At 27.1% G+C, this 12,182-nt stretch overlaps 3 protein-coding genes across 3 annotated transcripts; 2 read left to right on the forward strand and 1 right to left on the reverse strand.

Moving 5' to 3' along the window:
- Nucleotides 1-228: 228 nt before the first annotated feature.
- OCT59_000643 (uncharacterized protein) lies at nucleotides 229-1,548 on the forward strand (the record flags this gene model as incomplete). The annotated part of the gene is made up of 8 exons (XM_066138979.1): nucleotides 229-240; nucleotides 314-322; nucleotides 405-427; nucleotides 503-533; nucleotides 601-632; nucleotides 711-740; nucleotides 816-847; nucleotides 1,343-1,548. The coding sequence occupies 8 exons, from the start codon at nucleotides 229-231 to the stop codon at nucleotides 1,546-1,548; spliced, it is 375 nt and encodes a 124-aa protein (XP_065988423.1).
- A 3,704-nt stretch (nucleotides 1,549-5,252) lies between these two features.
- On the forward strand, nucleotides 5,253-6,289 carry OCT59_000644 (uncharacterized protein; the record flags this gene model as incomplete). Its single annotated transcript, XM_066138980.1, has 2 exons — nucleotides 5,253-5,270; nucleotides 5,351-6,289. 2 exons carry the CDS (start codon nucleotides 5,253-5,255, stop codon nucleotides 6,287-6,289), a joined length of 957 nt encoding a protein of 318 aa, XP_065988424.1.
- Nucleotides 6,290-9,373: 3,084 nt separating this feature from the next.
- Nucleotides 9,374-11,092, reverse strand: OCT59_000645 (uncharacterized protein; the record flags this gene model as incomplete). Its single annotated transcript, XM_066138982.1, has 4 exons — nucleotides 9,374-9,548; nucleotides 10,545-10,585; nucleotides 10,674-10,706; nucleotides 10,916-11,092. The coding sequence occupies 4 exons, from the start codon at nucleotides 11,090-11,092 to the stop codon at nucleotides 9,374-9,376; spliced, it is 426 nt and encodes a 141-aa protein (XP_065988425.1).
- Nucleotides 11,093-12,182: the final 1,090 nt, after the last annotated feature.

Genomic DNA, 12,182 nt, shown 5'->3' on the forward strand with positions numbered 1-12,182 from the left:
ATCCAGATATCCTAACAGATCATCCGGATATCTGCAAGTTTTTTTTTTTTGTTTTGTTTTGTTTCATTTTTATCCCTCCTGTAATTTCAGTTTTCTTCTTCTTTAAGTCCTTCGATTCTGGGTAGGCTTTTTTCTTTATATCTTTTTCTTTAGTTTTGTTAGTTTATTCAGTGTTTATTCTTCTAATTTCGTTCTTTTCTTTAAATCCTTCAGTTCTGAACTTTGAAGATGAAGGGTGGGGTTTTTTTTATTTTTATTTCTTTTTTGTATTTTGTTCTTATTTCCTTCTGTTAATTTCATTCATTTTCTTTAGATTCTTCAGGTTTTTTTTTAATTTTTATTCCTTTTTTTCGTTTTATCTTGTTTTATTCTTTTAATTTCGTTCTTTTCTTTAGGTTCCTTAGTTCCTGGACTTTGAAGACAACGTGTGAGTTTTTTTCTATTTTTATTTCTTTTTTTTATTGTCTTATTTCTTTCTGCTAATTTCATTTTCTTTCTTTAGGTTTTTCGATTCTGGACTTTGGAAACAACGGGTGTTTTTTTTATTTTTATTTCTTTTTCGGTTTGTCTTATTTCTTCTATTTTCATTCTTTTCTTTAGGTTCTTCAGTTTCTGGACTTTAGAGACAACAGGTGGATTATTTTTTTTTATTTTTATTTCTTTTTTCGTTTGTCTTATTTCCTTCTATTAATTTCATTCTATTTCTTTAGGTTCTTCGATTATGGACTTAAAGATGACAGGTAGATGTTTTTTTTTATTTTTATTTCTTTTCAGTTTGTCTTGTTTTCTTCTTTTAATTTCATTCTTTTCTTTAGGTTCTTCAGTTCCTGGACTTTGAAGACGATGGGTGAGTTGTTTTTTTCTATTTTTATTTCTTTTTTCATTTTATCTTGTTTCTTTCTGCTAATTTTTTCTTTTTCTTTAGGTCCTTCAGTTTTTCAACTATATAGAATTATTTTATTTGTATTTTTTGTTTCTATTATATTATTTTTCATTTCTTTTTATTAATGACAAATTTTTCTTTAAATTCTCAGTTTTTTTGCTATTTGGGCTTGATAGAATTTATTCAATAAAATTTTTCTTGAAAAAAATTATAATTAAAATGACGTAAATAAAAATAATGTAATAAAAAATGATGTAAATAAAAATACATACAGTTGTTGCACAAAATTTTTTTTAGTATAAAATGATGCACCGATAATCTTCAATTAAATTGAAATTGTTTATATATTTCTTTAAAATTTAAAAAATGTCTGTTGATAAAAATAAGATTATTAGACCTAGAAGACAAACTAGTTGGGTATAGCAGTACTTTAAAGAGGTAACTAAGGAAATAATTTAGAAAATGAAGAAGATGAAGATGATGAAGAGAGAAAAAAAGAAACTTATTTAGTTATGCAATATCAAGTTAAAGAAACTCCTTCATCAGCTATTTGTGGGAAGGAATATATTCAAAAGAATGCATTTACTGGTAATGCCATATCTCATTTACGTTTAAAGTATGATATAACACAAACAGAAGAAAAGGTCAGTATGAAGGAAAGATAATTAATCTGCATTATAATTACATAATATTTGTGTTACTTGATTAAATTGCATAATTTATTCTTAATCGATTTTTTTTTTCAACTTTTATTTTAAACCTAGTTGTCTAAAGGAATTGTACTAACAATGAAAAGAAAAAACCACAGTAAACAACGACAAATAGAGTTAAGGCAATTTTTGGTGGATTGGGTAGTTTTGGATTCACAACCTTTATCTACAGTACAAAGTAAAACATTTTGGCATTTTATTCATGAACTTGATTCAGCATTCATAATGCCTTCACAAGAAACTGTAAAGAAAATCATTTATGATGCATTTAATTATTCATTTTCTCAATTAAAACAATTATTATTGATGAATGCTGCATTTATTTCCTTAACTATGAATTTATAGACTGCGCGTAATCGCCAAGAATATCTTGGTGTAATATGTTCATATCTTAACCAATCTTTTACATTATGTGAACTTACTCTTGATATAGCCTATATATGATATCCTCATACTGCAATAAATATAAAGGATACTTTAAAAAATATATTACATGAATGGGACATTCGTGATAAAATATTCACTATTACTACAGATAATGCTAGTAATATGAAAAAGTGTGTGCAAGATATGGAAGGAGTTAATTGGCTAGGATGTACAGTACATACCTTACAACTAGTTGTGGGTAAAGGAATGAAACCAGCTGAAGTATTAATTGCAAGAGCCAAACAATTAATTAACTTTTTCATGAGACCTAAACAAAGTGAACGTTTTAAAGATGTGCAAAGTAGATTTCCAGAATTAGCAGATGAATTGGAATTACAAATAACTCTTCAAAATACTGAAGAAGATAATGAAGAAAATGAACAAGAGAAAATCGTAATATTAATTTAATTTAACTTAAAATTTATTAATTTTGTTTAATTTGATTATTTAATAATTGATTAATATATAATATATTTAATAGAAACCAAGTAATATATCAAAATATTTGCATTTAATTGCTAATTCTCCTACTTGTTGAAATTCCTCTTATCTAGCATAGAATCGATTACTATTGCTTAAAAATATATCAGTATGGTATTAAATTCATTGTTCACAAAGACTGATTCAAATTCAAAAAAAGATTATAAAATATAATGCTAAGTCCAGAAGAGTGGGATTTACTAAAGGATTTAAAACCAATTTTACGCACTTTTTCAGAAGCCACAGAACTCTTGAAAGGTAGTAGTTATTGTACTATTTCTATTATGACTCCTATTTTAATTGGAATTAAAAAAAAATTTACACCTAATAATATAAATTATGGTAATTAGATGTTTTATTGTATCTTTTTCTTATTAAATAAAAATCAATTTATTAGATATTAATTTTCAAAATGAAGAATTAGCATTTGATGAAGCTACGGATAATAATGATGATAATGAATTGGAACAATTATCACAACAAACAACTACTCGAAAATTTAACTTAAAAGTTCCTATAAATACAAGAAATTTGTTAGCTAAAATCAAATCAGCCTTCTATATATTAATGGATTATTATTGGAAAGATCTTACTAAGCCAGATACTTTACTCCCTAATCTTTTAGATCCAAGAATAAAAGATTTATCAGTTATTACACCTAGTGATTTTAATGATACTAAAGATTTATTACGTGAAAAATATAATAATATGGAATTGGAAATTGGCAGCATTCAACATCAACAAAATTTTACATTTCAATTAGCAACTATTCAATCATCAAAAAGTCTAGCAGGTTTAAAAAAGAAAAGGGGGAAAAATCTTACAATACTAACTGGTTTAAAAAAACTACTTTTACGAGCTCATAATGAAATTGTTGAATATTTGCAAATGGAACAAATTGATTTTGAAAGTGATCCATTTATTTGGTGGTATGAACACCAAGAAAAATTTCCTATTTTAAGTTATTTGGCAAAAAAATATTTATCAGTTTACGCATGTTCAACAGCTAGTGAACGATTGTTTTCAAACGCCGGTAATTTATTAACTGCAAAAAGAACAAGAATTAATCCTAAATTATTCAAAAGATTAATATTTTTAAAAAGAAATGCCAAACATTTAGATAGTATTCATAAAGCATATGATTCTTAAAAATTATATTTTATATATAAATTCTATAACTTTTATAAATTTTGTAGTTTGATAAAAAACAATTAAGTAAATAAAGAACATTTTTATATATTTTTTATAATTACATTGTAAAATAATTATAAACTTATATTTTTTAGTTTTAGTTTAGCTAATTCAAATAAAATAAATAAAATAAAAGAACAAAATTAGCAGAAGGAAACAAGAACAAGCGAAAAAAAGAAATAAGGATAAAAAAACGCCCACCCGTCGTCTCCAAAGTCCAAAACAGAAGAACTTAAAGAAAAAGAATGAAATTAGCAGAAGGAAATAAGATAAATAAAAAAAATAAATAAAAATAAAAAAATACAATCCACCTGCCGTCTTCAAAGTCCAGGAACTGACGAACCTAAAGAAAATGAATGAAATTAGAAGAATAAAACAAGAAAAAAAAGAATAAAAATTAAAAAAACCCCCATCTGTTGTTTCCAACGTCTAGAAACTGAAGAATTAAAGAAAAAGAACGAAATTGGCAGAAGGAAACAAGATAAAATGAAAAAAAGAAAATAAAAATAAAAAAAAAGCCCAAAACTGAAGAAGAAGAAAACCGAAATTAGTGAAAATGAAACAATAACAAAACAAAAAGAAATAGAATTAAAAAAAAAAGTCCCCTACCAGTTACCTCTAAAGTCTGGAATTGAAGGACCTAAAGAAAAAAGAACTCATTGTCTTTAGAGTCCAGAACTAAAAGCTCAGATGATATGGATAATTTTATAATCCGTCAGGATCTATTAGTAATACGGATAATCTGAATGATCTGAATGATCTATTACGGATATTCTTCAATCCTTTTCATCTGATCTATTTACAAAAATTTCATCTGGATAACCATAAACGGTAGATATCTGACCACGGATACGGATTGAGGATGAACGGGTTGAAACACTATATGCAATTTTAAATACTTATAACTTTTTACGTAAACTTTCTTTTAAAAATCTGACTGGTAATTTGATAGAGCTTACCTTAAAGAATAAAGTTACCAGTTTATTTTTTCTAAATTATATTTTTTTTAAGGAGTTGAAAATTTTTAAGTGTTATATTTTTATTGTTGAGTATATACTTCTAATATCATATAATTATTTTTAAAAAAAAGTAAAAAAGTTTTTATTTAAATAAGTTCATAGTTACAGATATATATATTATTTTTTGACAAAAAAAAAAAATAATAAAATAATTTTAATTTATCCCACCTTTCACCTCCAACTATCCACTCTTTCTGATTTTTACTTTATTTTATAATTTTTTATATTACACGAATATTCTTAAAAAATTTTTTTTTACATATTTATTTTTTAATTTTACGTATTTGTGTAATAAAATTGTACGTGTCTGTAATCATAACCATAGAAATAATAATTTTACTAAAATATTAAAAGATCATTATGCAAGTGACGTTAGAAAGAATCAATGGATCAGAGAATTGCAAACGATTAGACAAGAAATGAATGAAAAGTAGGAGCATATGCAAGTAGATTCAGAAAATTAATAAGAAAAGTGGCACCAGGAGTAAATGATTTAGGGAAATGTACAAAGTTAATTATTTTATTTAAGGATTGAGTCCAACTATGATATCAAGAGTAATGGTAACGGCACCAGTAACATTAGATGCAGCTATTGAAAGGACTAAAATTATAAAAATGGAAAATCAAATGGCATTATAAAGTGTGATGAATCGAATCAGAGTTTGTTAAATCAGAATAATGTTCAGAATAATAATACTCAAGATGTTAGACAAAATGATAATGGAAAGAATGAGCAAGAAAATAAGTTTAATAAACCATTGAAGAAAGATTATGAAGATGATTTAGTAAAAGACATAGAGAAAATGAAGATTTATATGTTAGGAAAACTACAGAATATAGAAAGGAAGTTAGATAACAAAAGTGGGAACAGAAGTCAATTGAATCAAGGAAGGAATAGTAGAATACCGATTAATTATGATGAAGTAACTTGTTTTAGATGTCATAGAAAAGGTCAGTTTGCAACTAGATGTCCATTAGGAAATAATATTAGAAGGAATGAAAGAAGAGTTAATCTGATGGACACAGGAAATTATAGAGGAGATGATGAGTATGAAGAATATGAAGAATCAGATGATGATTATAATTATGAATATGAGGAATATGATGATTCACAATTATATAGTTATGAACGAGATCTATATGAGAAAGATAATCCAGTACAAGAAAGAAGAAGAAGTAATAGAATAAATCCTGTACGAGGATGGAAAAATTTTGGAAAGCTGAATTTTGATAAAGATATTGTGGAAAGAGGGAAAGAAGATTATAAATATAGGAATAGAGAAGAAACTCCAATGGAGGAAGAGGAAGATGAACAACCAATGTATAATAGACCAATAGGACCAGATAATACGAATATTCCAAAAAGATATAAATGGAGTAAAAAGAGAGGAGAATATTATGACACAATGGAAGGAATAAATAGATGGAAAGAAGCAGGAGAAAAACGTAGACTAAGAAAAGATAATATTGTAGGAATTAAGTCAAAAGACCCAGTGGATTATAGAAATCTACTTAATATTGTGGAACAACAAGGAAAAATGATAAAGAGAATGTTAAAGAAAGGGAATAAAACAGAATGACTACGTTCAGAGGTTAAAAAGACTGAGATAACTGGAGAGAAGGAAGTTACAACGGTAATGAAAACACAGTTTACAATAAATAATAAGGAAATCGAAGTAATAATAGATTTAGGAGCAGCAATAAGTGTAATAACAGAGAAATTAAGAAAAGAGTTAGATATACCAATAAAAGGAAAAAGTAACATTACATGTACATTAGCAAATGGAGGAAAGATTGCTTCATTAGGAAAGGTAAATACAAAAATAAAAATTTATAAAGAATTAATAATACCAGTAACATTAGATGTAATAGATTCAAGGCAAAAAGAAATAATTATAGGAAATGACTTATTAGATAAATGGAACGCAAATATTAACTATAAAGAGAGGATATTAGAATTAGAAAATGATGAAGAAATAATAGATATATCTGTGTGGTATATTAAACAAGTAGAGGAGTCAGAAAAATCTAATTACGGGAGTGAATCAGAAGAATCTGATTATGAATAAGAAGAAGGAAAGAAACTATATACAATAAAAAAAGTAATGAAAGAAAATAAGGAAGTAGTAAGGGAAAATGAGTTTCAGGAGGATAATGAAAGTTCGAGCGAAGAAAGCTCATCTGATGATAGTAAAATATTTAGTGAAAATGAGGATTAAATTATATAAAAAGGGTTAAAATTGTTCAAAAATGTAAAATTGTTAAAAATAATAATAAGAAGAAATAAAATAATAAATAAAGAAATTTTAAAATGTTAAATGAAAATGGTAAAAATGAAATTAAATAAGAAAAGTTTAATAAAAAGGTAAATTTGGGAGAAGTAACAGGTAAAAGAAAAGATGATATAATAAAGATAATTAAAAGTTACGAAGAAATATTTGAATATGATGAAGAAAAATTGGGAAAAGTAAATACTATTAAACATAAAATTGAAATTAGGGAAGGTTAGGAACTGATAGTACAGAAAAGATATGAGGAGACTGAAGAAAAAGGAAAGTTTATAAAGAAAGAAATTGAACAGTTATTAAAAATGGGAAAAATTAGAAAATCATGGAGCTCATGGGCGTCTCCAGTAACACTAGCAGGGAAGAAAACTAGAAATTATAGATTTTGCATTGACTATAGAAAATTAAATAGTGTAACTAAGTCAGATGCATACCCATTACCGAGAATAGATGAATTATTAGAAAAATATAGAATGGCAAAATGGTTTACGAGCTTAGACTTAGCAGCAGGATATCATCAGGTAGAGATGGCAGAAGAAGATAGAGAAAAGACAGCATTTATATGTTCGCAAGGATTATTTGAATATAATGTTATGCCATTTGGTTTGAAGAATGCACCAGGAACATTTCAAAGGTTAATAGATGAAATATTGAAAGAATATATTGGAGAACTTTACAGAAACCTTGAAAATCTGAGAAATGCCAAATCGATGTCATTGCGATATAGTTATAGTATTGTAACGATACCAATTTGATAATTTTTTTGCCAAATATCATAATGGAATCATTTTGATGTTTATATGATATTGATTTAATATTTATTGTAATATCGATTCGATATCAATAAAAACATCGATAATTTACTTAATCAAAATAATTAAAAAAAATTTATGATATTGATTTAATATTACTATGATATCGTCAAAATATCATATATAATATCGAATCGATATCATACTGAAATTTTTAGGATAGATATCGATTCAACATCAAAATGATGTTTTGACGATACCGATAAATTCTTAATAAATAATGAATAATTTTATTAAATATTACAATGACATCTAAATAAAATCGTCACAACATCTAATTGATATTTTAATATTACAATTAATATTATAGCAGTTTCTTATATACTTGTAAGTTCTTCATCACTAACTTCAGTTTTTAACATCCATTCTATCATTCAATAACTTAGTAACAATAACTTATTATTCAATTCACATTTTATACACTTCTCAAAAACCTCTCTTTAAGGCAGATTTTTACTTGTGAAATTATTTGGTGTATATTATAAATAATTTTAAAACTAAATAAATATCATTATCTTTCGTCCGTTCCCTACCGGCTACCGCCATTTTTCGTCCATTCCCTATCATCATCTTTCGTCTGACTCTATCATTATATATATATCCATTTCTTATTTCATCCGTTTCCTATCATCAACTTTCAACTTTCATCTGTTCGTTCATCATCATCTATCTTCTTTTTTTTGTTCTTCGCCATCTCTTTTCCTTTCTTTCGCTCTTTATCATCACCTTCCTTTTTTCATTATTTCTTTATCCTCATCTTTCATCTTTCCTTTTTTATTCCTTTTCATTTTGCCAACCTAAAAAAATCAAGAAAAAAGAAATATTAGTACGTTTCTTTAATATTAAAAAAAAAACTTTCCCCTCCTTACATATACATACCTTCTCTTTTATTTTAAATTCAGCTAGAGCAGATATAATTTCATTGGTAATGTTGATGGTATTGTGAGGTTCATTAAATGAAATAATATCCAAAAAAAAATGTTGCATTTTCATTCTTGATCGATAAAATGAATAGTAAGGCCAAGAAAGGAATTATTGTTGAGTGTAGATGTCCACATATCTGATGTGAGTTATACCCTTCCTGGAATTTTATCAATATCTAACTTGATATTTTTTCTCATATTGTCAAAATGATCTATAACCTTCTTTTCTTCTCTTTTATACTTGATTTTCCAGGAATATGATATTTTGGATCTAAAGTATTTATTAAATTAAAAATTGATCATTGGTAGCAACAGAAAATGGTTGCAAATCAACTGTAATCCGTTCTACTAAAGCTTGATCACGAACTAACATCTCTTCTTTGGGCCAAGGATCCACTTTTGGAAAATTCAATTTAGTCTCTGTTTTTTTTTATTTTATCAATAACTATACCATGCACTTTTTTTAAATGTTCTTTCAAAGTATTAATTCCAGTTGATTTTGAATATGTATGATTACATTTTTTACAAACTACTTTTGTAGGATATTGTGGGTCCCAAGTATTAAAATATTGAATATGTTTTTGCTTTTTTAAGATTATCTTCTTCTTGGGAAAGCTCTTTTGAGGGGGGTTCTTGGTAAGGCCTTAAGGAGGTTCTTGGAAAGGCTCAGGAAATTCTTGAAAAGGTTCCTGAGGGGATTCTTCTTGAGGAGATTCTTGAAAAGGTTCTTGAGAAAATTCTTGAAGTGGGGTTTGAACATTTCTTTCATTATCTTGTTGTTTCATTTCCTTCATTATATTCAACTTCCCATGATATGTCCTAAAAAAAGCTCAGTCGAGTAGTATCATATTTTAAATGTAACTAGTGTTCGCACCTTAATGTTGCTTGCCGAAATCAAGTAGTTTAGGCCAAGGCCGAAACTTTTTTAAAACCGAAAGTTTAGGCAATTAAAAGTAAATTTGCCGAAATTATACAATGCCGAAACTTTTACCGAAAGGCCGAAATTTGGCCGAAATTATTGGCCAACATTAATACTATAATTCTGGCCGGAACAATGATCGACACGTAAATTTCCTTTTATGGAAATTTGTGTAACCATTGTGCGACACATTTCTCCGATTTTACTGGGAAACAAAATTTCCTTTTTGGAAATTTGTGTAACGTCACGTGACACACTGTCATAATTTCGGCCGAATTTTAATTTTGGCCAAAATTAAGACCGAGTTTCGGCCTAATTTCGGCATTTTCGGCATTTGATTTGATTGGCCGAAACCTTTCGGAATTTCCTTTTTAGTTTCGGCAGGCAACCTTAGTTCACCTGTTGTCTACGACAACAGTTAATAGGCCATAATTAAAAGATCTGCAAAGAATTTCCTTTTTTGGAAATTTGAGCAACACAATTTTTTTAATTTCTCTGAAAAGTAACAGAAGATAAAATATCCTTTTTTGGAAATTTGCGTAACTGACAATTTCCTTTTATGGAACCCTGTGTAACCCAAAATTTCAGTTTTTCGCCAGAAATAAAATTGCCTTTTTTTGGTCTTGTGTAACATTGGCGACGAATAGGAGTATGGTTACACAATCCAAATGACTTATTTATATGGTTAATCTAAACATAACGCCCACGTGATTGCAGTGTTTTTTAATATATAGATTTTTTTAAAAAATAATGCTTAAAACACGAAAAAAAAAATCGCGTATAAATTCAATAAATGCAATTGTATAACGTTCGGCCAAAAAGAAAATAAAATTAGAAAAAAGAATTAAAAAAATAAACAAAAAAATAAAATCGAAACAAAACTCCTCAAAACTTACCCAAGGAGCCAATAGCCGAACTGATAATCGAAGACAAAAGCCTACAAAATTGATAAAGAAGAAACAATAAGTTTCTTCAAAAAAATAAATTATTAGAGAAAAAGTTTCGAAATGAACTTCGAAACTTACTTGAAAAGCTAACCCAAATCTTAAAGACGATTCCTACAAAATAGACAAAAGAAAAAATGGTTAGTTTCTTCAAACAAAATAAAAAAAAATTTAAAGAAAAGTTTCGAAAGTAAATTAAACTTTCAAAACTTACCAATCATATCGTCTAAGATCCGGAAGCTCAATCTACTGGTACCTGCAAAAAAAAGAAAAAATTAATAAATCAAAAAGCTTCGAAAGTAAACTAAACTTTCGAAACTTACTGATCCAGAAATATCTTTACGACCTTCAATAGTACCAGTTTGAATACCATTTTCAACATCCCAAAAAATAATTTGACTATCTAATGTAGAAGTTGCTAATTGTTTTCCATCATCTGAATTATAACAAAATATTTCAACACGTTTTCCACAATTAAATACATCCCATGTACGTGTCATACCATATCTGTTCGGAATCTGGGAAGCTTGGTTTACCGGTACCTGCAAAAAAGAAAAGAAAAATAAATAAAATTTAAAAAGTTTCAAAACTTTGAAACTTTGCTTTCGAAACTTACCAATCATACTATCGTCCTGAATTCGGAAAGTTCAATACCTGCAAAAAAAGAAAAAAATCAAAAAAAAATCAAATTAATAAAAAAAACAAATGTAAAAAGTTTTGAAATTTTCAAAACTTACCAGTCAGCAATTCATTCAAAGATGCTGACCGACAAAAGAAGATCCTAACGTCGCCAAAGTCCGAGAAGTTAATGTCCGAAGTCTGAAGCTGAAGGTCCGATATCTACAAAAAATTAAGAGAACATGAATAAAATACTGAGGTCACCGAGCGTAAAAGGGTGACCCTATTATAGAATTTTCTGATCTGATTATTATTCGAAAAATTGAAAATTTAATATTTAGAAAAATTAAAAAAAACTTTAAAAAAAACGCACGCATGTCGTAAAGTACAGTTCGTCTAATTCTAAGAAGTTGTCTAATAAAACAATAAACTGGACTTTTGAAAGGTAGGTTTTTTATTTCATTTAATTGTATTAAAAATGTTTTTAACAAAACGTTCTTTCCTTCTTTTTTTTTATACAGGAACACCTTTTTTTATTTTTTATTTTCCTAAATGTATTAATCTAACGAAATGTTAACACTTTTTTTTTTTAAAAAAAAATATATCTTACAAAGTTGGGTTCGTAAGTAAAGATTTTTTTTTATTAGACTTTTTTTTATCGAATTGAAAAAAAGATCGATCGGCAAACTGATCACGTAATACCGATGATCCATAGTTTAATAAAATATCCCGATAAACCACTCTTTAAGGAATTAAATAATATTATTAAAACTCTCCACCTTGACGTATCACTTTACAAAATCAAAGCTCATTCTGGCAATACATAGCCGACGACCTTGCAAAAAAAGCCATGATGATCCTAATCCATTACAAGTTTCTCCATTAGAATACCTGATCAATTATGCACGATCAAATTCAACGACAAAATTTTTATAGATCGAAACATAAGAAAGTCTTTGAAAAAATTATTAA

Source organism: Rhizophagus irregularis, chromosome 1 (genome assembly GCF_026210795.1).
Source record: "Rhizophagus irregularis chromosome 1, complete sequence".
In the NCBI taxonomy this organism is placed as follows: domain Eukaryota; kingdom Fungi; phylum Glomeromycota; class Glomeromycetes; order Glomerales; family Glomeraceae; genus Rhizophagus; species Rhizophagus irregularis.